This window comes from Monodelphis domestica, chromosome 1 (genome assembly GCF_027887165.1).
Source record: "Monodelphis domestica isolate mMonDom1 chromosome 1, mMonDom1.pri, whole genome shotgun sequence".
In the NCBI taxonomy this organism is placed as follows: Eukaryota; Metazoa; Chordata; class Mammalia; order Didelphimorphia; family Didelphidae; genus Monodelphis; species Monodelphis domestica.
The window spans coordinates 1746370-1771481 of NC_077227.1; the positions used below are offsets into that span (position 1 = coordinate 1746370).

At 60.4% G+C, this 25112-nt stretch overlaps 1 protein-coding gene across 4 annotated transcripts in view; it reads right to left on the reverse strand.

Moving 5' to 3' along the window:
- Positions 1-23263, reverse strand: part of LRRC27 (leucine rich repeat containing 27) — a 37304-nt gene extending 14041 nt beyond the window's left edge. Inside the window, exons 1-7 of one of the 4 annotated variants that reach the window (XM_056794827.1) lie at positions 23029-23174; positions 21931-21985; positions 19996-20291; positions 19662-19792; positions 10834-10892; positions 7531-7683; positions 3036-3423 (exon numbers count right to left, since the gene is read on the reverse strand). In XM_056794827.1, coding sequence (XP_056650805.1) covers positions 3036-3423; positions 7531-7683; positions 10834-10892; positions 19662-19792; positions 19996-20220 — 956 coding nt within the window. In that variant the 5' untranslated portion in view covers positions 20221-20291; positions 21931-21985; positions 23029-23174. Of the gene's footprint in view, positions 1-3035; positions 3424-7530; positions 7684-10833; positions 10893-19661; positions 19793-19995; positions 20292-21930; positions 21986-23028 lie in introns of all 4 variants that reach the window. The other 3 variants (XM_056794822.1, XM_056794832.1, XM_056794836.1) reach the window with 3 other exon arrangements.
- Positions 23264-25112: the final 1849 nt, after the last annotated feature.

Sequence of the window (25112 nt, forward strand, 5' to 3'; positions counted from 1 at the left end):
GGAGGCCGGAAGAAGTCTGTCAATAGAGAATGGCTGAAAGGGGCCGGTGGGCAGGGAGGAGGCCCCCGCAGGCAGGCCAAAGGGGGGCCCTTCCTGTCCTGGATCCCCCGGACAGCCCACGGCTCTGCTTCTTCCCCAGCTCCGCTCGTCTTCGGGGGGCAGCGAGGGAGAGAAAGCGGGTTCACTAGAAGGAGTTCTGGGGTGTCGTCGGGGACGCGGCCCGTCCCTCAGCCTGGCCTGGACTCGGGGAGCTCTTTGGGGAAGGGGTGGCTCTCGGGGCCCTGGAAGAACCGGAGATGCAGGCGGCGCTCGGACGGGAGAGCAGGGCCGAGGGAGGCCGGGCCGAGGGAGGCCGGGCCGAGGGAGGCCGGGGCGGGGGCTTGGTTGGGGATCACAGGCTCCCGGCAGACCCTGCCCAGGAGGGCAGGCCTCTGAGGAAGGGGCCGGCCGGCCTCCCTCCCGGCTCTCGTCTTGTCCTCCTCTGAGACTCCTGTCCGGGCCCGACCAGTGCCCGGCGTGCAGGATGGTCAGTCTCCCGGGCACTCGGGACCGTCTTCAGGCATTTCTCAGCATTTAGTAAGCGCCTACTGTGTACCAGGGACCCTGCCGTACGCACATGCCATCGTTGGATGCTCCCAACATCCCTCATTTGATGGTGGAGGAAACTGAGGCAAACAGGGGCTAAGTGACTTGTCCAGGGTCACACACCACAGTCAGGAAGGGCTCAGCTCTTCCTGCCTCCAGACCTGGGCTCTCTCCACTGTCCGGCAATGGGGAGACGCCAGGGAAAGGCTGGCGAAGGTTCTGCTTTGGGGGAGCCCCGCAGAAGGCCCAGCCCTCGGGGACGCCTGCTCCCACCCGGCCGCGGGGATGAGGAAGATGCTGACGGGGATCCTGGCGGCGGGTGAGACACGCAGGCTTCAGGGCACGCCGGACGCTGGGTCCCCCGAGACGACACTCCCGAATCCCGGCTTCGGCTCTTCCTGGGTGAAGGGCTAACCCTCCCCTCTTCTGGGAGCCTGAACTTGAGGCTTGTGGGAAGAGATCTTGGAGGGGAATCGGGTCACGAGGGCAGAGTGGCAGCCCAGGGTCCAGAGCCACGGTAGGCTCCCGAGACACAGGTGAGTGAGAGTGTGTGTGTGTGTGTGTGTGTGCGTGTGTGTATGTACGCGTGTGTGTGTGCAGTGTGTGTATGTGTGTGTGTACGTGTGTGTGGTGTGTGTGCGTGTGTGTGTATGTGTGTGCGTGTGTGTGGTATGTGTGTATGTGTGTGTGTGTTGTGTGTGTGTATGTGTGTGTGTGTTGTGTGTGTGTATGTGGGTGTGGTGTGTGTGCAGTGTGTGTGTGTGGTGTGTGTGCGGTGTGTGTGTGTATGTGTGTGGGGGGGTATGTGTGTGTATGTGTGTGTGTGGTGTGTGTGCGTGTGTGATATGTGTATGTGTTGTGTGTGTGTTGTGTGTGTGTGGTGTGTGTATGTGCGTGTGTGTGTGTGTTGTGTGTGTATGTGTGTGGTGTGTGTGTATGTGTGTGTGTTGTGTGTGTGTATGTGTGTGTGTTGTGTGTGTATGTGTGTGTGGTGTGTGTGTGGTGTGTGTGCGGTGTGTGTGTATGTGTGTGTGGGGGTATGTGTGTGTATGTGTGTGTGTGGTGTGTGTGCGTGTGTGATATGTGTATGTGTTGTGTGTGTGTTGTGTGTGTGTTGTGTGTGTGTGGTGTGTGTATGTGCGTGTGTGTGTTGTGTGTGTATGTGTGTGTGGTGTGTATGTGTGTGTGCACGCGTGTGTGGTGTGTGTGTGTTGTGTGTGTGTGTGGTGTGTGTGCGTGTGTGTGTATGTGTGTGTGTGTTGTGTGTGTGTATGTGGGTGTGGAGTGTGTGCAGTGTGTGTGTGTATGTGTGTGTGGGGGTATGTGTGTGTATGTGTGTGTGTGGTGTGTGTGCGTGTGTGATATGTGTATGTGTTGTGTGTGTGGTGTGTGTGTGCAGTGTGTGGGTATGTGTGTGCGTGCGTGTTGTGTATGTGTGTGTGTGCGTGTGTGTGTATGTGTTGTGTGTGTGGTGTGTGTGTGGTGTGTGTGTGTGGTGTGTGTATGTGCGCGCGTGTGTGTGTTGTGTGTGTATGTGTGTGTGGTGTGTGTATGTGTGCGTGTGTGTTGTGTGTGTGGTGTGTGTGCGTGTGTGGGTATGTGTGTGCGTGTGGTGTGTGTGTGCAGTGTGTGGGTATGTGTGTGCGTGCGTGTTGTGTATGTGTGTGTGTGCGTGTGTGTGTATGTGTGTGTGTGGTGTGTGATATGTGTGTGTATGTGTGGTGTGTGTGTGTATGTGCGGTGTGTGTGTGTGGTGTGTGTGTGCGTGTGTGTGTATGTGTATGTGCGGTGTGTATGTGTATGTGCGGTGTGTGGTGTGTGGGTGTGTGTGTATGTGTGTGTGTGGTGTGTGATATGTGTGTGTATGTGTGGTGTGTGTGTGTGTGTGTGTGTGTATGTGTGTGTGTGTGAGAGAGTGGACGGAGAAAACGTTTGGTAAACTGAGGCACGGGTGCGTTTCGCTCTCTTCTCTTCTGAGCATGTGGCTGGCTGGGGGCTCGGGGCAGCCACCGAAGAGCAAGCAGGAAACTGGCCTCTGGCCCTGCCCCCGACCACGTTCCCCCCGGACGGCCCCCCGGAGGTCAGGCTGGCCCCCCACTCTCCTCTCCTCCAGCCTCGTCCTTGGCCGCCTCCCGTCTGATCTCCGGCCCCGGTCCAAGAGGGAAGCTCAGCGCCCGGCTCGCAGCGCGGGGCCTCCCAGCCGCGCCGCTCCTCTCTTGGGCCGGAAAGGCGGCCGGGCCGGGGGAGACGCCCCCCCTTAAAGAGCGGATGTGGCCAGCCTGGGGCGGGGGGGCGCCCCTCCCCGGCCCGGGCCCCTCCACGTGTGCCTCTCCGGAAATGTGCCGGTCGGGGAAGGCAGCCCCAACCCCAGCCGGCCGGCTGCGCCCCTGCGCTGCCTCCACTTGGGCCTCCCTGGGCCGGGCCGGGCCGGGGCTCCTCCTCCAAGTTACCTGAAGTTGCTCCTGGGCTTCTGCGGCCGCTCCTTGCCGCGGCGGTTGGGCAGCGCTTCTCCCAGCTCCAGGGGGAACTGGACGGGCAGCAGCTGGTTGGCCAGGATTTCCGCCTTCTCGTTGGCGACGATTTCCTGCCTCAGCTTCCAGAACTGCTTCATCTCTTCCTCGTTGGCCCAGTCCTCGGAGAAATCCATGCTTGGCTCCCCGACGTCGGCCAGGTTCAGCTTTTCCACCGGCGGGAAGGAGTACTCCCTCCCTTTGGGAGCCTCCGGCCGGGGCCTCCACAGCGGCAGAGCCTCCTTGGTGGAGGCTGGCCTTTCAGGCGAGCTGCGTTTGCCTTTCGAGGACTCTTTGAAAGAATTCGCCCTTTTCATGGGGACGATTTCTAGGGGAACAAAACAGACGTGTTTAGCGCTCGAGCCCCCGGCCAGCCCAGCCTGTGGGAACGGCCTCCGACCGGGAAAGCGGAGGCCCCCAAGAGCCCTCCCGCCCCCGCCCTCCCAGGAAAGCTTCCAGGAGACCAGGGGGCAGCGGGCCGAGGCAGGGAGCGCCCAGGGGCTCCCGGGGCCCACGGAGCACCGCGACGGTGCACGTCCGGCGGCGCTCTGAACACCCCATTGGGAAACTGCGGTTTGGGCCCCCGTGACTCAGAGACAGAGCCCTCCCTTGGCAAAGTGCTGGCCAAGACGCCGCCCAACGGACGGCTGGACCCCCGGGCCGACCGTAAATCCACGAGGCACCATCTCCTTTCTGGCTCCGGCTCTTAGACTGTCTCGGGGCCAGCCAGCTTGAGAGGGAAAAGCAGTCCCGCTTCTGGGACACCCGCTCGGCCCTGCGTCCTCTGAGGAGCCCGTGACCCACGCCCGGACAACGGGGACCTGGCAGAGTCGAAGCTGGAGGGCCAGGCGGTGAGGCCACCTCCTGGAAAGCCATTTGGAATCGAGCCGACAGTGACCAAACGTCCAGACTTCCATCGACGAGTCCTGCGCTTCCACTGAGAACCCGAGAAGGCCAAAGAGAGGGCCGGTCCCCGTCAGTCCTTAGTGGGAAGCACGGGGGCGCCATCTTTGCCTCGGCTGCAGCCTCCTCCCATTCCCACTTTCGTTTATGGGGAGAAAAGCAGAGCTGGCGTGCGTCCGTGCTCTCCCCACTGGGCACCGGATAAAGATCCCATTTTCAGAGTTCAATCAATGCTGAAGACAAGCGAAACCCCACAAGATGCCCGTCTGCTGCTCGGGCCACACATGGATGGGAAGGGATGTCTGTGGGCCCCCCCAGCCTGCCAGGGAGAAGGGAGCTGCTCCTCCATGGCGGCCCCAGTCGTCCAGACACAGCCTGGGAGAGCCAAAAGGGGGCACGGATGTCGGCGACTCCTCTGTCCTTCCACCCCTAGCGGTGAGTGTTTCCCGAAGGCCAGGCCTCTTGTACCAACTTCCAGGCACCCGTTTGTAGCTGGGATGGGAGGAGGGAAAGAAGAATTTCCCCAGAACAGATCTAGTGCATGCCACGTGGGGCTGAGCACGCCGGATGCTTGGAGAAGTGGGGCCTCTGTAAGGGGACATTGTTCCGGCACAGCTACCCTGACTCTGGAAGACCTGCCCGAGCATTTGGGACAAGCAGGCCCAGGGACCCAAGCTCGGGGCTCATGATGGACCTAGGCACTCCCTAATGCCAGGCCAAGATGCCAGCCTGTAACTGGGTGAAAATCTCTTTTTTATTTATTTTCCCCCATGGCGTTTTATTTTATTAATTTAGAATATTTTTCCGTGGTTACATGAATCATATTCTTTCCCTCCCTTGCCATAGCCAACACACAATTCCACTGGGTTTTACATGTGTCTTTGATCAAGACCTATTTCCATATCAATGATATTTGCACTAGGGTGATCCTTTAGAGTCTCCATCCTTGGTTATATCTTCATTGACCCATGTGATCAAGCAGTTGTTTTTCTTGTGTTTCTGCTCCCACGGTTCTTTCTCTGGATGTGGAGAGCATCTTAAGTCCCTCAGGATTGCCTTGGCTCATTGCATTGCTGATAGTAGAGAAGTCAGTTACATTCGATTGTGCCACAATGTATCCGTCTCTGTGTACAATGTTCTCCTGGTTCTGCTCCTCTCACTCTGCATCACTTCCTGGAGGTCATCCCAGTTCACATGGAATCCCTCCAGTTCATCACTCCTTTGAGCACAATAGTATTCCATCACCAGCAGATACCACAATGTGTTCAGCCATTCCCCAATGGAAGGGCATCTCCTCGTTTTCCAATTTTTGGCCACCACAAAGAGCGCAGCTATGAATGTTCTTGTACAAGTCTTTGTCCTTATGATCTCTTTGGGGTACAAGCCCAGCAGTGCTATGGCTGGATCAAAGGGCAGACAGTCTTTTAGCGCCCTTTGGGCAGAGTTCCAAATTGCCCTCCAGAATGGCTGGATCCATTCACAACTCCACCAGCAATGCATTAGTGTCCCTACTTTGCCACATCCCCTCCAGCATTGATCACTTTCCTCTGCTGTCATGTTAGCCAATCTGCTAGGTGTGAGGTGATACCTCAGAGTTGTTTTGATGTGCATTTCTCTGATTTTATGAGAAACTCTCATTTTTAAAGAGCAAATGCACAGCGGACTCCTGAGCAGTCTAGTCTGGCTGTAAAGCTGAAACATCTACCTCTTAAGGCCCGCCGCCCCCCCCCCCGGCTTTTCTCAGGTTCTGTGACTCAAACCCCCGTTTGTAAAAGGCTTCTTTTTCACCTTTCATGAAGACTCCTGAAAAGGCAGCTGACCGGTTGGGGCAGAGGGCATAGCACTGGGCCTGGAGTTAAGGAGGCCTGAGCTCAAATCTGGCCTCAGATACTTCCTGGCTGTGTGGCCAAGTCGCTCCACCCTTTGGCCTCAGTTTCTTCATCTGTAAAATGAGTCGGAGAAGGAGATCGTGAAATGATCCAGAATCTCGGCCAAGCAAACCCCAATGGGGTCAGGAGGAGCTGAACACCACTGACCACCACCATCACCCCCTTCGTAAATCTGCAGTGGACCCAGTCGGGAAGGTTGCGTGAAGACGAGCCACAAGTAGGCACAATGATGACAAGTAGTGGGAGGGATCCAAGGCTCCGGCTTGCCCAGGGGTAATCAGAGAGACAACGAACTGGTCCCCGAGGGGTTGAGATAGGGAGAAGAGGAGAGCGTGGCGAGAGAGCCCCGCGGGCAGGAAGGCAGAGGGGGAGGGGAAGGCTCCTTAGGGTCAGATAAGGGGATTCAGGATTCTTGACCATGCAGGTGGCCGACCGGCCTTTTGGACACCTCAGGCTGGATGCCCGGTACACGCCCTACCTGGACACGACCAAGGCAGAACTCGTCATTCGTCTCCGCAGGCCCCTCGAGGTTCTCTCTAGCTGTCAAAGCCAACCAAGCACCCTCCCTTCCGCCAGATCCAATATGGCGCCAAGCAAGGCCCGCCCACTGGCCCTTCGTCACGTCTCTCCTCCGACGCTGCTACCCTTTGGGTGAGGCCCTCCTCCCCTGGCACCCCAACAACCGCCCAGCCACCAAAGGGATTGAGAGCCCTGTCGGACCACAGCGCTCCGCACTCACTCAGCCCCAGGGGCTCCCTATGGCCTCCAGGAGCCGATACAAAATGCTGCTCGGCATGCGAAGCCATTACCAGCCAGTGCAGACTCCGATCCCCTGACCCTGGCCTCCTCGCTGTCCCCGAACAAGACCTCCTACTCTGGGCCATTCCCCTCCGTGGAAGGCCCTCTTTCCTCTCCTGCTCCAACGGCTGACCTTCCTGGAGTCTTTGAAGTCCCAACTAAAAGGCCACCTCCTCCAGGAAGCCTTCTCCATCCCCTCTGAATTCGTGCTGTCTCTCCTCGAATGATTTCTGACTCATCCTCCCGTTTGCACCTGTTGGGGTGTCCTCTCGCCCAGGAGCTTGTGAGCTCCTCTGTTGGTCTCTGCAATGCCCGGTAAGCGCCTGGCGCACAGTAGGCCCTTCACAAGTATTTCCTGATTGGCCACGCCCAACACAGCACGACCCGCCGGCGCGCTAACTTTCAGCAGCTGCTTCTCTGCCAGCCCCTCCTAAATGCCATCGTGGCTGAGGCCGGGGACGCCCGGCAAATGCCCTTCAGCTGCGCGTGGGAAGGCCCAGCTTTCTGGACCGCCTTCGCAGCCAAGCCAGAGACGTCCTCCCCCCTCGGCTCCCCCGCCAAGCGCAGAAGCCGTCCGGGGCGCCCCGGCCCTGCTAACTGCCCGCGCTCGGCCGACGACCCCGTTCTTTCTTCTCTGCCCCCCATCCCCACCCCCCCGGGCACACAGGGAGGGAGCCCCCCTTCTCCGGCACCCCGAGATCTGACGGGGCGAGGGCAGGCGAGGCGCCCCTCGAGGACTGACCTTCTGACGGGGCGCCGCCCCCTCCTCCGTGCCCAGACCCTCCCGCCGCCGCGACGGGCAGCGGACGTGCCCGTGGCCCATCCGGCCGGGGGGGGCCACCCACCTTGGTACAGCGGGCCGGCGTCGACCACGTGCTTCAGGGCCCACGTGCGGAGGAAGGCCAGGATGGCCACGAGCCCCTTCTGGACGACGTCTTGGGGAGGGAATTCCAGAGGGCAGTTCCTCAGGTTCAAGGCTTTCAGCGACATCAAGTTCCCTGGAAAAGAGCAGCGAGGCCGGGAGCCGTGAGCAGGGCGAGGACCCCGCTCCGGGGGGCGACGGCTCGAGGCTCCGGCCAGGGCAGTGGCCGGCGGTCAGCTTCGGTTTTAGAGCGTTCTGTCCTTTCTTGAAGGCCTTCCGGGCGGCCCGGATTTAGGCCACGCCGTGGCCCGGGGACCCAGAGGAACGGACCGGCACCAGCCACGCCACCTGGGCCTCACCTCCGAGGGGTCCCCGGCGGGCGGGAGCGGCCTGGCCTGGAGCCCCTCCTAAGGCTGCGCCCGCCTCCCGGCGCTGCCTCCAGGCCCCCGCGGCCAGGCTCGTGAGGGGTCAAGGCCGGCTAGCGGGAGACAGACCCGAGACGAAGCTGCTCTGTCCTGCCGGGCCTCTCTTGGGTTCTTGTCTCGCCCTCCCTGACTCAGCCAGGAGCGCCCCCCCCCCCGAGACCCGAGTTCAAATCCCACCTCAGCCACTTGAGGGGCCCCTCTTTTTGACTAGGTTTCCTCAACTGTAAAATGGAGGGGATCCTCGCCCAGCATCGCCCCCAGGCCAAAGGAGGTGTCCACGTGGAGTCTAGAAACCCCAGGCTTGGAGCCTAGTAAGATCTGATGAACCCCAAGTTTTAGGACTAGCTTCTAAGTGGGAGACCCCAAAGCTTGTCCCTGTTCCCGGGAGAATCCCAAGCACCCCTTTCCCAGGAAGGCCCCGCCTGGGCAGGTTCCGCCCTTTCGCCTGCAGTGTAGGGAGCCCCTCCCTGACCCCTTCCCCAAGCCGCGGGGGCCCCCCAATTCTCCCGTCCCTCCCGAACCCTTTCCTCGATTCCCCGAGGTCCAGGCAGCACGGGCGACGCCGTCTGAGCGTTTGGGGCGATGCTTCCCCCCCGCCTTCTCTCCCTCCGTCCTTCCCCACTCACGGGGTCCCTCTCTGGCTCTGCCCCCACACGCGAGCCCCGAGGCCCGGGCTTGGGAGGGGGCCTGGCCCTCTCTGGGCACCCCAAAGCGGGAGCCCAGAGCGGAGCTCACCGCTGGTTCCGGACAGGCTGCCCAGAAGGTGGGCTGAAGCCCCCCAGGAAGCCGCAGAGAATTCAGGGGTCTGGCCGCACCCCAGGCCCAGGGTTCAGGGGTGCTCGGGCCGGCAGCGCTAAGGTTTGCGCACTCGGCCCAGCGACGGAGGCGAGAGGAAGGCGGGCTGCCCACGCAGGCCGGCCGGATTCCGAGCCACGTTCAGTGACCAAGGGCCACGGCGTGAGCAGCCACGAGGGCCCCGAGGAGACGACAGCATCGGCGGCCATCCTCTCGCACCCAGAGCCGCAGTCACCGAGGGCTGGGGGCACCACGGCCCCCCTGAGGGGGGCTGGCAGCAAAGTCTCTGCAAGGCAGAGGAGCGGGAGGAATGCTGGGAAGGGCGGGGAAGCAGGAAGAAGGCAGCTGGACCCCGGGGTGGCCGGCAAAGGAGGAAGAGGCGGGGTCCTTCGGTCCCCGGGGGACCCCTCTGGTCTCAGAGCCTTCTTCTGGGCCGCCCAGGCCGGCTGGACTCCTCCCTCTGTATCCACTGTGGAGCCCGGCCTCTGCCTGACCCCCCCCCCCCGGCTCCTCCTTTCCCTGCGGCCATTGCGAAGCCAGCGCCCTGCCCAACACAAGACCCCGAGATCTTTGGCTCTGCGGGCGGCCCAAGCCGGCCTCTCGCCGAGGACACCGTCTTCTTTCCGACCACTGTGGTGCTTCCGGTCTTGCAGAGATGGAATTCCAAGGCAGGAGTGGTCAGGACCAGGCAGGGGGCAGGTGACTTGCCCAAGGTCTCCCGGCTCTCTCTGCCACTGAGCCCCCCGGCTGCCCCCGTCCAAGCGTTGCCCGTCAGAGGGATCTGCAGAGCCTGGGCTAGTCGGGGTGACGAGGCTAGAACCGCTGAGGCGGCGGCAGGGAGGAACCTTCATGCTGCCCTTTAGATGGAGGCGGCGGGGCCAGGGCAGGGTTCACACCAGGCTGGCTTTCCAGGCACACGCGGGGAAAGCTGTAGACGGAGGAAACCCGGACGACGCCAAAGTGTCTGCCCACGCGGGCCACGGCATTCGCGTGGCAGCCGTGGGCCAGACCACGTGGTCGGCCGACGGCAGCCACGGAGCGGATCTCGCGATCTTCTCGAGGACGTCTCTGGGAGAGCACCCAGGCGGTCTGCGCCCTCACCGAGGCTCGCACGGCCCAGAGGCGCGCTCTGGGACCCAGCAGCCTTCCTTGTGCGAGGAAGCAAACTCTGCAGACAAAAGGTGGGGGTTGGGGCTTGCGGCCGGCTCCATCCGAGGCTGCCTTCTGCTCCGACCACAACAGTCTGGGCCCCGCAAGGCAAGGAGGGGGGCACCCAGGCGCCAAGTGTCCAGAGGCCCCTGGACCGGAAGGCCTGAGGGTCTGAAACAAGAGAAGCGGGGGAGGGCAGGAAGGCCTCCAACAGCAATGGCCCCAGGCCCCGTACTGGCCGAGAAGACAGCCCGGGGATGCCAGGCTGTACCCTCCTCTTATGAAGTGATGATCTGGTTCAGAGCTGCCTCAGCAGCCAGCCAGCTACCTCTAAAAGGGAGATGAATCTTGTTTGGCCCTAGAGGGCAGCGCCGGAGCCAGAGGTGGGGACGGGTAGCTGCAAAGAGGCTGATCCGGGTCTGAGATCAGGAAAAACGTCCTGATCAAGGCCTGCCCTGGGCAAGTCACTTCACCTGGTTTGCTTCCCTTTCCTTGTCTGCAAAATGAGCCGGAGGAGGAAATGGTGAACCGTTTCTCTGTCTCTGTCAAGAAAGCCCCAAATGGGGTCCCAAAGAGAACAAGAACCCAACTGAACAAGAAGAGCCAAAGCTTTGGAAAAGTGGGCCGGCTGGCGTGCCCGGAAGGGTCCTTCCAGCAGAGGCTGGTGGGTCACTTCTCAGTGATGCTGTCCCGAGGGAGCTTTCTGGTGGGACTGGCCAGGCCCCGAAGTCCTTTCTAGACTTCACCTCCCTTCACCTCTCCATTTCCCTCTTGGTAAAAAGATGGGGGAGTCCTTTCATCACGCAGGATGCTGGATTCTGCTGGCCAGGCTATGACTTGCCAGGCAGGGCACTTGCACGGAAATTGCTTGGAAAGACACTCAAAGTCGATTTCTATTTGTAAAAGAAAGCACTTACCCAGCTCCACAGGCAATGATTTGATGGGATTCTTTTCCATAAGCAAAGTTTTCAGATTCCTTTGAAATAAAACAAAAGACAAAAGGTTGGGGGGCCATCTGTGAACTAGGAGACACAGTCCTTCCTTTCCTTCCCTGGGTTCAAGAAAGGGATCTGTCTTTGGTAACTCAGAATAACCCAGAAGCCAATGCGTCCCAGGATCATCCCAGTTCCAAGGGTCTGAACTCTATCTAAAGGTACAGGGGTGGAACTGCAGAATGTTTTCAACTGCTATGATGATTGTTTAAAAAAAAACTTATCAATGAGCAACATTTACCAGGGGCCTGCTATGTGCCTGATTTGGGGGATGCAAATGAAGCTGCCTGTGCCTTCTGGGAGCTCAGAGGATCAGAGGTTTGGCAGGGATAAAATGGACCAGAGGTGCAGCAGGGGTGAAATGGACCAGAGATGGGCCAGGGGTGAAATGGACCAGAGATGGGCCAGGGGTGAAATGGACCAGAGATGGGCCAGGGGCGAAATGGACCAGAGATGGGCCAGGGGCGAAATGGACCAGAGATGGGCCAGGGGCGAAATGGACCAGAGATGGGCCAGGGGCGAAATGGACCAGAGATGGGCCAGGGGCGAAATGGACCAGAGATGGGCCAGGGGCGAAATGGACCAGAGATGGGCCAGGGGCGAAATGGACCAGAGATGGGCCAGGGGCGAAATGGATCAGAGATGGGCCAGGGGCGAAATGGATCAGAGATGGGCCAGGGGCGAAATGGATCAGAGATGGGCCAGGGGCGAAATGGACCAGAGATGGGCCAGGGGCGAAATGGACCAGAGATGGGCCAGGGGCGAAATGGACCAGAGATGGGCCAGGGGCGAAATGGACCAGAGATGGGCCAGGGGCGAAATGGACCAGAGATGGGTCAGGGGCGAAATGGACCAGAGATGGGCCAGGGGCGAAATGGATCAGAGATGGGCCAGGGGCGAAATGGATCAGAGATGGGCCAGGGGCGAAATGGATCAGAGATGGGCCAGGGGCGAAATGGATCAGAGATGGGCCAGGGGTGAAATGGACCAGAGATGGGCCAGGGGTGAAATGGACCAGAGATGGGCCAGGGGTGAAATGGACCAGAGATGGGCCAGGGGTGAAATGGACCAGAGATGGGTCAGGGGTAAAAGGGAGCAGAGGTGCAGCAGGGGTGAAAGGACCAGAGATGGGCCAGGGGTGAAATGGACCAGAGATGGGCCAGGGGTGAAATGGACCAGAGATGGGCCAGGGGTGAAATGGACCAGAGATGGGCCAGGGGTAAAATGGATCAGAGATGGGCCAGGGGCGAAATGGATCAGAGATGGGCCAGGGGTGAAACGGACCAGAGATGGGGCAGGTGAAATCATAGGTGCTGGCACCATATAGGAAAAGAGGTCCTGAGGAACACAGAAGAGCCCAAGATGTCTCCTAGGCTGTGGCCTGAGGGACTGGAGTGTGGCGTTGCCCTCCACAGCAACAGGGAAGGTAGGAGAGGGGAGAAATTAGGGGAAATAGGGTGAGGTCTGTTTGGGACATTCGGTTCCAGATGTCTGAAAGACTGCTGGAGATGGAGGCTGACCTGGGTAAGTGGATTTGAGAATTCTCGTCAAGAGAGCTAGTAATTCAATCCATGGGAGCTGATGAGATCACCAAGTGAACCAGCAGAAGGGAAGGCCCCCAGCCATGGTGTCCTCCTCTGCGAATCATTCATCTGCACCCTTGGTCCCTCCTTGTCTTCATTTTGGCCTCCTCCTCTCCTGTGACACACCTCTGATTGACAGTCCTGAGATCTGGTCCCTCTTTCCTCTGCTGTGGGCTGTCCCAGTGGTCCTTCTGCTCAGGGTTTTTTTCCTCTTTGCCTCCCCAGGCCTTTGGGCAGGGCACTTGGCAGGTGCTTCATCAATACTTGGGGAAAATCAATGCTCTTGAGCTTGGGGTTCCATCTTCGAGGTGAGGAGTAGGCAGCCAGAGGGACAGTGGCCTGGCCATGATTTGGTTCTTTGAGGTGTCTGGATCCTTCACTCTGTAAATCTGAGGTAGGCCGGTTCCAGTTCCTCCATAGTCTCAGCTCCTATGATCTATTCTTCCACCCTGCCTCAGCGGGTGGCCCAGGGGAGACTGCTAGATACAGAATCACAAAGACCTGAGTTCAAATCCAGATGTAAAACTCTTCGATGTTCCATTTTCACAATCAAAAACTCTAAAATTTCTTGATCAGATCCCAACTTCTTGTCCTTCTGCCATTCCCTAAGCCCGCTCTCCATCCCTCTTGGGCCTCTGGCCTCTCCCAGATGATCCATCCCTCTGCTCTTGGCACCGGCCACCTGTCTGCCTTTACGTTGTACTCTACTCTAGAAACCCGGGGGGAAGGCATCAGCCTTTATGCCCACCAAGAGCCAGCCCTCACGGGAGGCCCTGTGTTCGTTTGATCCGAATACCCGCGCTGGGAGGTGGTGTGCCATTTTACACCCGAGCAATCGGATGCAGGCAGGGGTTATGTGACTTGCCCAGGGTCACTCAGCTCCTAAGTGTCGGATCAGAACTCAGGAGGCTGCGCCTCCCTCTCTACTGGGCCGCCTGGCTGTCGGCAGGGTCCGTCGCAGATTTGCTGCATCCGCAGTTTGGGAGAAGCTCTATCCCGCCGGCCACATTCTTCTCCCAGCTTGCTGGGAGCCCTTCCTCAGCCATGGCTGGCCCCCAGATCCCGGCGCCACCCTCCTCCAGCAGAGGGCGCTCGCCATCGCCATTGTCCCTCCTCTCTTGGCCGTCCATCTTCCCATTTCAGCCGGGCCAACCACAGCCTCAGTCCTTCCTATCCCTCCCGTCTCCTTTCACATACACCAGCCCCGGCTGTCTGCACCCGCTGCCCCTCTCAGCCTCAGCCCCCGGGGCCCATCCGGCCTCCGACCTCTCCTGGCTGTGTGACCCTGGACAAGTCCTTTAACTGCTCTTTTCCAATCAATAAAACAGCGCTAAGAATACTAGCAGCCCCTCCCCCAGGGCTCTTGGGAGGAGCAGAGGAGGCGATCATTGGACAGTGCCTGGCAGAGGCTCTACTGGTGCCATGATAAGGATGGAGGAGCAGCCCCTGCCGGCCGGCGCTCCCCAGGCCTCTCCTGCCCTCCGGCCGGCCGTGGGGCGTCCCGACGGCATCGCCGACACGCCTTGTCCTTCTCTCGGAACCGCCTCCCTCCACGGTCCCCTCTTGGTGCAGGCCAGCAGCCCCGGGGTCACTCGGATGGGATCGAGCACGCCACGTGGCTCCCCCGGGGGCTCTCGTCGCCGCTTCATCCGGCCCATCAGAGTTCAGGTCTGAGCAGCGCAAGCAGGGCTCCCGCGCTCGCCTTCCACGCCTCCCCTCGGCTTTGGGCGCACTTTGAAATAAGTTTTATTTTCCTTCCCACTCACAAGCGTCTCTCTGCTCTTCCCCTCCCACCGCCTCCCTGGCCACTCTGATTGGCACACCCACTCCCACTCCCACACACTCACAGTCACACGAACACACGCACTCCCACAGACACACACGCACTCACAGTCACACACACTCCCACAGACACACACGCACGCACACACATACACACACACTCCTACAACACACACGCACAGACACACACTCCCACACACACTCACAGTCACACGAACACACGCACTCCCACAGACACACACGCACTCACAGTCACACACACTCCCACAGACACACACGCACGCACACACATACACACACACTCCCACAACACACACACACACATACACACACTCCCACTCCCGCACACACTCAGTCACACGAACACACGCACTCCCACAGACACACACACATGCACAGACACACACACTCCCACTCCCACACACTCACAGTCACACGAACACACGCACTCCCACAGACACACACACACGCACAGACACACGCACTCCCACACACACTCACAGTCACATGAACACACGCACTCCCACAGACACACACACGCACAGACACACACACTCCCACAGACACACACGCACGCACACACATACACACACTCCTACAACACACACGCACAGACACACACACTCCCACACACACTCACAGCCACACGAACACATGCACTCCCACAGACACACACACACACGCACAGACACACTCCCACAGACACACACGCACGCACACACACACATACACACTCCCACAACACACATTCCCACACACACTCAGTCACACAAACACATGCACTCACACACATACACACACACAGACACCCACACCCACACACTCACAGTCACTCCCACAGACATACACACACACGCACACACATACACACACACGCACACACATACACACACGCTCCCACAGACACACACGCACGCACGCACACATACACTTACACAGACACACGCACATACACTCATACATACACACTCACACACACATACACCCTTGAAATAAATATGCAGAGTCAATGGTCCCCCTTCGTGCCCTGCTGTCTAGTCTGGCCTCCTCCCTCCTCTGTCTCTCCCCTAATTCTGTGGCTCCCACTTGTGTCGTCTCCTAGGCCAGCCCAATGACGCTCTGGTGCGCAGAGGAGGCCGGGTCATCCGCCCCCTTCCAGAAGGTCTTTCCCAATTGCGGGCTCGTCTCCCTGTTTGCTGGGGGTGATGGACGAGCGCGACGTTTCGGGAAGAGCCGGGAAACCTTCCAGGAGCCGCACCACGATGGGACGCGCCGCTGTGCCGGAGAGCCGCTCGCAGCAATCGAAGGACCGGACAATTCTGAGGGCTCAGGACGGCGAACGCTCTCGATCCACCTCCACAGGAAGGACTGGGGGAGCCGGAACGCAGGCCCAAGCGCACGGCGTCCCGCTTGTTTGTCCGGGGTCGTGCTTTAAGCTTGTTCCCTTCCCAAAGTGAGCAACATGGAACCACGTCGTCGTACGCGAATCCAGGTACCACCCAGACGGATTGCCTGCCAGCTCCAGGAGGGGGAGGGGAGGAGGGAGACGGTTTGGATCCTGTGATCCAAATTTACTGCGTGTAATTGGGGAAAACACTGCAAAGTGGAAAGAAGGAGCTCAGAAGGGAGAGAGATGCAAAGAGGCGGAGGAGCGATCTGCTCTGCTCTATGGAACTGGTCTAGGCGAACGTCTCTCTCCCTCCGCTTCCGAGTCTGCATTGGAGAAGGCCAGCAGTCACGCGTGTATGCGTGTGCAGGCCGTGGAACACGCTTCCTTCTGAAGGCGAAGGACATTTTCCTGCCCAGCTGAGCTGAGGGCGCGCATTCCTCCGACTGCTCCGCTCTGCCCGCGTGCTTTAGCTCTTCCGCCTGGCTTCTGGCCTCCCATCAGGCCCGTGCTGGAGCCGCCTCGGCGTGGCTGGGCACGGCATTCGGGGCTCCCGGTCTAGGCAGCGAGCCTTTGGAAGTGCTCCAAGCTCGCCACTCGGTCCAGTCCCGGCTGCCAAATCTTGTGCGCTTCCAGGCGGGCTCGTCGCTCCTCGACTGCTCTCTTTCTAGCTCTCGACACGATTCCCTCCGGCCGGAGGCGCCCTGCGCAGGCCCCTCGGCTTGTCCTAACGGCGCTGCTCCTCCATCCAGCTAGGACGGACTTCTCGTTCCTCTCCTCCAACAATGGCTCCCCTCCAAGTCGGAGGAACCCGAGTTAAAATCCGGCTTCGGACACTAGCCGCGGGACCCTGGGCCCGTCCCTGGAGCGCGGCGTGACTCAGTTTCCTCAAATGTAACCCGGGGAGAATGACAGCGGCAGCCTCACAGGCTCGCCGTGAGGCTCGCACGAGGTAACATTCCTAAAGGGCCGAGCGCGCCGTGCCCGGCGCACAGGAGGAGCGGGGTCCCTCCCTTCCTCTGACCCTCGTGCAACAGACCCACTTCCTCATTGAGCTGCCGTGACTGGGCGCGCGTACGCGGCACGTCCCTGGCGCCGACCATCAGCACCACACGGACGAGCTGTGGGGGGGAGCCAAGCGCCTGCCAGGAGGCCCTGAGTGCAAGTCCGGCCCTCTCAGCTCCAGCCGCCCCTGTGCCAAACGGGGAGAGGAGGGGCGCGCCTTCCCGGTCACTGCCCGGCCCTCACGGCGGGACCCGGAAGGACGCCCAGGAGGTGCAGGAAGGAGGTGCTGAGGCTGCCGCTCAGGCCCCCCTGGCATGCCGGCCCTGGTCGCTGCTGCTTCCTGAGTGCTTGTTGGCCAACATCAGCCAAGAAGCACGAGCGGCTCAAAGACCAAGAAAAGCCTGCTGGACGGAGGGACGGAGGGACGGAGGGACGGACGGAGGGGGGGAGGGGGCCCATGCCCAGGGCTGGAGCCTGTGCCGAGGCTCAGGAGGGGAAGGGCTGCGGGACCACATGGGGGCCTGAGCCCGGCCAGGAAGGGTTTGAAGTGGCCAGTGGGAAAGGTCCTCCCAAGGTGGAGGCCCGGGCCTCTTCTCCTGGCCCCGCCAACTCTCCCCAACTCCCTAACGGGGAATGCGGACCCAGAGGCAGCCAGGCAAGGCAGCAGCGGCCTCCGGGATGGACACTGCAGAGCGGGATTCAGTGCTCTAGGTGTTCACTGGGCAGGCCTCCTTCTCTACCGGCCTCCACGACCCGTGCGAGAGACGACGAAGGGCCTCTCCTACAGCTCACCCCCGCCTCCACACTCGTCCGTCCCCTAGCCCACGCGAGGGGGAGGGAGGGAATCACAGCTGGGGGAATCAGACTCCCCCTGCTGGGGGGACCCCCAGGCTGCAGAGGCTGAGCAGAACACCCTCCTCCACCTCTCTGGACCCCGAAAAAAGAGGCCGACCTTGATTCGGCTCCGTCAGAAGAGGAAGGAAGAAGAGCCAACCCCAAGCCTGAAGGAAAGGAGAGTGAGCTTCGGCTGGGAACGGTCCTGCCCCCCTCCGCCTGGAATCGAGCTGGAGGTGCTGCTGTGGCACCCACAGAGGGCTGGGCTGGGTCCGGTGAAAAGTGAATTTCCCCGAAGGAAGGGGTTGAGGCAGCATTCTGGTCCCAAATTCCTGGGCAAAACTCACTCACCATCAGAGGAGAGGAGGGAGTCAGAGAGTGAAAAACAGGGAAAGACAAGGAAAAGAGGCCAGAAAGGCTAAAGATTTCAACAGGAAGAAAATGCCATTAAAGATCTGGAACACAAAGATAAATCCGTCAAGAGGAGCCCAAATAAATGACAAACTCCTCGAAGTTCAGTATTACCGGACGAAAGAAACAGAGCCAACACCCGACGAAGCGCAGACTCCCGAGGACTCCCGAGAGCTCCGGGATGGTCAGAAAGGAAACTGAAAAACGCAGAATAAATTGGAAGAGGAAAAAGCGTTAGACCGATCTGGCCTGTGCAAGAGGAACAACGGAGAGAGTAATCCTCACTTTCCAACCCGGCGGCCTCCCTCAGGTGCTCGGAACCTCCCTCTCTAGAGGGCTTCTGGAACTGGCCAGGAAGCTCCGCGTTCTGCGTTTTGTGCCACGGAACAGCCCTTCCGCTTCCTTTTGTGCAGCAGCAGCTGCTGGAGGGCAGACTAGCAGGTACTGAATTCAACGGCGAGCGGCGAGTCTCGTCGAGGAGGCGAGCCAGCAAAGGGCCCCTCTGCAATTGCAGTCCAGGGAAGCGCAGAAGGCGAGCAGAAGAAGTGGCTCGGAGGGAGGACGACGGCTCTCCCGGCCGCAATTCTCCACCATCGCCCCCACGGAAAGGACTCGGAAGGTCCGTCCCGTGGAAAAGAGTGGACCTTGGACACGGCAGAACGGAACGGCTCCCAGACTCGGAGAAGAGGAGGGTCTCCGGGACGGCCCCAAAGCTCGGCCGGCCGGTCGCGGAAAGAAGGCCAAAGCGAGGAGGCGGCGGCGTTCTTAGCCCAAGGCCCCCCCCCCCCCCCCCCAGCCTGGACTGAGGGGAGCAGCCCAGCGGACTCAGAGCAGGAAGCGGGGTTACTGGTTGGACTGGACGGCTTTGCGTAGCCCTCCGTCTGGCTCACTGTACTAAGGGTCGGATAAAAGAGGAGCCGAGGACCGAGTGACTGACTGAACATGAGGGAGGAAAGGGAGGCCTTCGTCCAGGGAGCAGCTAGCGAGTGACTGAGGCTAGCCAGCAAGGCACCCGCTGGGCAGACACATCCGGAAGGCGGCGAGTCAGAGGTCCGGGGCGGAGGCTTTCCACGCCAGACGGAGAAGCCCGGAAGAGAGGAAGCAGAGCCAGGCACCCTCGGGAAGGCGGAGGAAGCCGCGAGAGCCTGGGGACGAGGAGGAGCCGGCGGCCCCGGAGTCTGGGCAGACACCACGTGCCAACTCTGCCCCGTCTGGTCCCAGGCGGGGGGAGCCGACCCGCTGCTTTCTCCTCGCTCGTCCGGCGCCGGGCACACGTTGGGCGCTGCTTCAGGATCAGCTGAGGGGACGGAGGGGAGGCTGGGGGCGCAGAGGAGGGGAAGGGATGCTCGCAGGCCAGGCGGCTGCGTCTCCCCGCGGCGCTGCCCTCCCCTCCTCCTCAGCTCTGGAGGGAGGGAGCCGGCCGGGGCGCCAATGGGAGGGCCGTGGCGGTCTCAGCGTCCCGCGGGTGGGACTCTGAGCCGCCCCCTCGGGGCCTCCCTCCAGGCGGGCGGGGGCTGTGCCGGCCTGGTGCCGGGGAAGCCCCTTCACATCCCGGCTCTCCCGCGTGCCGGACTCGGTGCGCGGCATCGCTCGGGCCCAGGCGGGTCTTTCGGTCGGGGCCCTCCCCGGACAGCCGGCTACTTCGGTGTGGGGAAGCAGGGAGGCCGCTCGGTGTGGGGGGCCCGGCCGCTCCCTAGCCCCCGGGGCGCCCCCAAGAAGGCGGCAGGCGGGGAGAGGGCCGGCAGGCTTACTTGTGAGCTCCAATCCCAGAGGGAATGGCCTGGATTTGGTTGTGCCGGAGGTCCAGCCACACGAGGCTCGGCAGGAGCTGGAAGAAGTCTTTGGGGATGATGCTGAGTTCATTCCTTTGGAGATGCAGCTGCTGCAGGAGAAACGGAGTTAGGTGGTGCCGCCCGCTTCCTGCCCTGGGGGGGGGGGTCTCCACCTGCGGCCCAGGGCCCCCAGCTCCTCCCCCAGGGCTCCGGGGCCTCCACCAGGCTCAGGACCCAGGTGGCTGCGAGCCCCGCTCCCAGGGTGCCTAGGGCTGTGTGCCTGAAGGGCTTCCCCCAGGTGGGGGAGACTCACTTTCAGATGAGGGACTTTGAAGATTTCCTCGTTTAAGTGGGCGAGGCCTCTTTTGCTCAGGTCCAGGATAAGGGACGGCGAGAAGAGGAGGCCCTCAATGACGTTCTGCACGTCTTTGGGGAGGGTGATGGACAGGGTCCGGGCCTTGCCGGCGCCGCCCTCCGTGAAGTCAAGGAGCGTCAGTGGTGGCGGCGGCGACTCTGGAGCAGAATAGCCCCCCTCCATCTCGTCGCAGGGCACGGCGCGGGGCTAGTCCGTCAGCCAGGCGGGGGCCATCCTCTGGGCTAGGTCGTGACCTGCGGGGAAACACGAGGAGGAGACACGCGCAGGGCCTGGGAGAGCCCGTCGCAGCTCGCCCTGGGTGCCAGCCAGGCCCAGTTCCGCCAGGCTGTCTCTCTCTGGGGCTAGAATGGGAGCACCTGGGGGGGGGGGGCTGCACTGGTTTCTGTATCTCCACTTTGCCTGCTAGCACTGCGCCTGGCACATGGCGAGAGCTTAGCACACACTATATGCACGTATGTAAAATGCCCCAAGTCTCTGTCTCTCTCCCTGCTGAAGCCCTCAGCTCTGTCAGCGTCTGCTGTGGGGCCAACCACGCAGGGCTGAACTCAGCCCAGAGAAGGCCCACCATCGACGTGCTCAGCCACGGACAAACTTTTCTGCAGGGCCCCCGGCCTGCGGGTGCACGTGGACTTGCCTCCACCCTCCTGGAGCACCTGAAGACCTGAGAAAGCATCTCCCCATCTCCCACCCCTTCTCTTCTCTTCATACACAGCCGGAGGCCCTTTGGCCAGGTCTCAGGCTAGGAATCTGCCATCCTTCACCAAAGTGCTGGTTGCCTTCCTCTTGGACATTTCAAGCTAGAAGTCCCAGCCACATGTCCAAAACAGAATTCCTTGCCTTCCCTTCCTCTCCACTCTAATAAACCTTCCCCTTTCCCCACTTCCTTATCATTGCTGAGGACACCCTCATCCCCGAGGCCTTCTGACTCTCAACTGTTAGAAGCTCTCGCCATGTTAGCAGCGGCTGCAAGGCAGAAGCAGTAAGGTTCCAGGATTCTGGGCTTGTGAGAGCTGGGCGTTTGGCTGGTAACAGTTGAAGCTAAGGGTGACAGTGAGCCTAGACGTCCTTGGATGGACCTCTTGTGAGTTGGGCTAGTCTCCCCCTCTTGTGACCATATTCTTTATCCAATGGCTGGTTCCTGAACTGAGATATTCCTGCAGAGCTGCTTAAGACACCTAAGCCATCTGTCAGTGAGACCTTTCCTTTGAGCCCCATTCCTGCTAACTTCAATTCCTTACCACTTTTATAGATTAACTAAGGGGTGTGTGTGTTAATTTAGCTAGTTGTAGGAATTAAGACTTTTAGGTAAAGAAGTATTAAATAGTGTAGATTATCAACTTGATTTGGGGGGAAAGGCTATTTAGAGTTTTTAGATAGATCATCCCAATTCCCTTCCCTCATCTTAAAATAAACTATTAATTTTATTTATGTTTATGTGTATATTATTTCAGGTTGCTACTTCACAACCCAGGTGTCATCCTGGACTCAACTCTAGTCCTTCTCCAGGACCAACGTGGTACAAAGCAAGGCCTTTTGATTTCACCTCTGGAGCATCTCTTGTGGATTTCACCTATGCAGCATAAGGGGTCCAATCCACCTCTGCAACATTTCTGGTCCATTTCACCTCTGAACCAGTTCGGGTCAGTTTTCATTTCTGTAGCCTCTCTGGTCCATTTCACCTCTGGAGCATCTCTTGTGGATTTCACCCATGCATCATCTCTGGTTGATTTCACTTCTGGACCAGCTCTGGTCCATTTCCCCTCGGCAGCATTTCTCCTGTATATTCTCTTCTCTTCTCTGATCCTGCCCCTACTCTGGCACAGGCTCCTCTCACCACCTCACACCTGTAATAGCTGCTGGGGGTCTGCCTACCTCAAGTCTCTCCCTGTTCTTGTCCATCCTCCATTCAGTCACCAATGTGATTTTCCTAAAACAAAGGACCCAACATGCCATCCTCTGCTCAATGCTCTCCAGTGGCTCCCTATGGCCTCCGGGAGCAAATACAAACTGCTTTGGCATTCCAAGCCTTTCCAAAGCTGCCTCCACCGAGCTCTCAGGTTTTGTTATACCTCCCCATGGAAATCATTCTCTTCTGGCCTGGCCGCTGCCCTCCTGGCTGTTCCTAACAAGCCCCTCCATTTTTGAGGTCTAGGGATGTTCTCTGACTGCCCAGGCCTGCCATGCTCTCCCTCCTCCTTTCCAACTACTGCCCACGGTGGCCTCTTTTCAGTGCAAGCAGCCTTCCCCAACACTCCAGAGGCCTTCCTTAGACGGGGAGCTCCTCGAGGGCAGGGGCTGTCTTTTACCTCCTGGGCCCAGGGCGGGCCGCTAATAAATGCATAATTAAGGCTGCGGCGGGGACCCAAAGAGAAAAGACAACGGCAGACCCTCATGAAGGGCTTTTAGCCCAGGCACAGGGCTTACTAGCTACAGAGGAGAGAGCAGCAGCCCCCGCCCCGCCCCTCTGGGAGCTTCCAGTCTCGGGGAAAGCCTATGGCGCCCCCTAGGCATACGGAGGCCTCTGGGTAATTGCAGGGGCGGGGGCAGGTGGCTGCTGGCAGCCCATCTCGGACCAGCAGTCGTCCCAGATGACCAAGGTAAAGGCTCAGGAGGCCGGAGATGGAATCAGAGCGTGTGGCAGGGAATCACGTGAAATCAGTACTGGCCTCAGACTGCGGGAGCCGCTGCCTGCCTCAGTTTCCTCCTCTGTAAAATGGGGCCATAATAACCCCTCTTCCTCGCAGAAGCGAGGATGAACACAGTAAGTGCCCAATAAATGCTCTTTGCGGGGGAGGGGGGCTATGGAAGGGAATGGGAGAGGGGTAAGGCGGGTGGGGCCTCCCCTCCCCCACGGAGACCTCTTCTGGGCCCCAGAAGTCTGCAGTTGGGGGGAGGGGCCCACGGCCGTCAGGCTCGAACCCTGGGCCGGGCTTCAGTCCGGTGTCCGGGGCTGCCTAGTGGGCACCTTACCTGCTGCGCCTCTCAGGCCTCCCGGACCAGGGCCTTAGTCGCCGCCGGCAATAAAGCTGCGGGGCGTGGGGACGAACCCGACCGCAGCTGTCACCATGGAAACCCATGAACGCTCGGATGGGGAACACAAAGGGACCCGCGCTTTCGGATGCGCCTGCGCACGGACTGGCCGGAGGCCCAAGGTTAGCACGCTTGCGCAGTGGGGCCGAGCAGCGAGGCTTTACCCCTTCCCTGCAGGCCGCAGGCGCAGAATCTCGGGCTCCGCCTCCGTCGTTAGGGCCGGACCTCAAGGGTCACGTGGCCTGCACGCCCCATTCCGTCCTCCCGACCTGGCTTCGAATCCTACCATTGCCCCTTCCTCCAACTCTGGGGGGAGTCATCTTGCCCCCAGCCTCAGTTTCCCCATCTGTTAGTTGGGCTGGTGGTGATCACTGCAGAAAAGACTGCTTGGGGGGAGAGTCCGGCACAGCTATGCCCAGGGCTTAGGCCGGCAGTTCCAGACACTGCCCACAGCCTTGCCTGGTGGAGCCCAGCCCCAGGTAGGCCTCCCGGGGCTTTCCCAGCATCCACAGGCTGTCCGAACTTGAACTCGGGGCTCCTTGATCTCTCTCTCACTCTGATGAGAGCACGGGCTGTCCTGGCCACGAGGGACCCGGCTTGGGTCTTGGGGCGAGAAGCAGGAGGGGGGGCGGCCCCCCGACTCCAAGGGGAAGCCTCGGACCTGCAGTGTCGTGGGGGGGGGCGGGGCTCCTCCAGCCGCTGCGCGGTGCGGCGGAGTGCCAAGGCTCCCCTGGGAGGGGGGGCAGGGCCGGCCCCCAACCTGCGGGGGAGCCGCCCTCCGACACGCTTGGCCCTGCCTCCTCGCACAGGGGAGCCACGCAGGACGCTGTCCCCAGATGCCCTTCGAGGCAGGTGTGCAGTGGCCACCCGGCCGGCCTGAGCCTCACCAGAAGGAATTCAATACGGATCGGAAGGGGGTTGGGTGTGGTCAGCCTGTAGGGTCTGAAAAAGATCCGGCAGTCTGAGTGGACCCCAAGGTCAGCGTGACTAGGACCGCCATGTGGCCTGGGCATCCCCCGCAAGAGCGCCCGCTGGGTGGCTCGAGTGTCCCTCCGGGCCAGACAGGGCAGCCCCTTTGGCCAAAGCCACGCCTGAAGCCACGGGGTCAGGGGGCAGCCTCTCCTGTTACCGTGTATTCCGGTCTGGCTGGAAGCCGGAGAGTGGCCAGAAGACCTGCTGGATGCCAGGCGCTGGGCTTTCTGGGTACCTCATTGAACTCTGGCGGGGAGGGGCTGTTAGGGGACCCATTTTACAGACAAGGAAACCGAGGCAGGCAGAGGTAAAGGACTTGCTTAGGTCCACTCGGCTAGTCATCGAGTCTTGCTCTTCTTCGCCCCGAAATCTCTGGGCAGCAGAGGGAGCTGCTCGCCTGAAGCGCCGGGCCTTCCCTACATGGGTGCCAGGGGAACGGGGGTCTTCTCTCGGGGATCCTCCAAACCAAGGAGGCAGAGAAAAGAGCCGTCAACTTGAGGGCTGCGGAAGCTTCTGGGACAGAAATGTGGCCTCGGTGGCTGTAGGGTGAAGTGACTTGTCTAAGGTCACACGGCTAGGCAGTGTGTGACCTCCTGGCGCTCTGCACTTTTCCGATGAATGCTGGGGTGCCTCCTCCTCCCCCTCTTCCTCTTCCTCCCCCTCTTCCTCCTCCTCTTCTTCCCCCTCCTCATCTTCCTCCTCCTCCTCTTCTTCTTCCTCCTCCTCCCCCTCTTCCTCTTCTTCCTCGTCCTCTTCTTCTTCCTCCTCTCCCTCTCCCTCTTCTTTCTCCTCCCCCTCTCCCTCCCCCTCCCCCTCTTCCTCCTCCCCCTCTTCCTCTTCCTCCTCCCCCTCTTCCTCTTCCTCCTCCTCCTTCTTCCCCTCCCCCTCTTCCTCCTCCTCCTTCTTCCCCTCCCCCTCTTCCTCTTTCTCCTCCTCCCCCTCTTCCTCCTCCTCCCCCTCCTCCCCCTCCTCCTCCTCCTCCTCTGACTCTCTCCGGCCCTAGGATGGGGGATGGGGACTTGGTCTTCTCCTCCCCAGAATGCTTTCTGCCT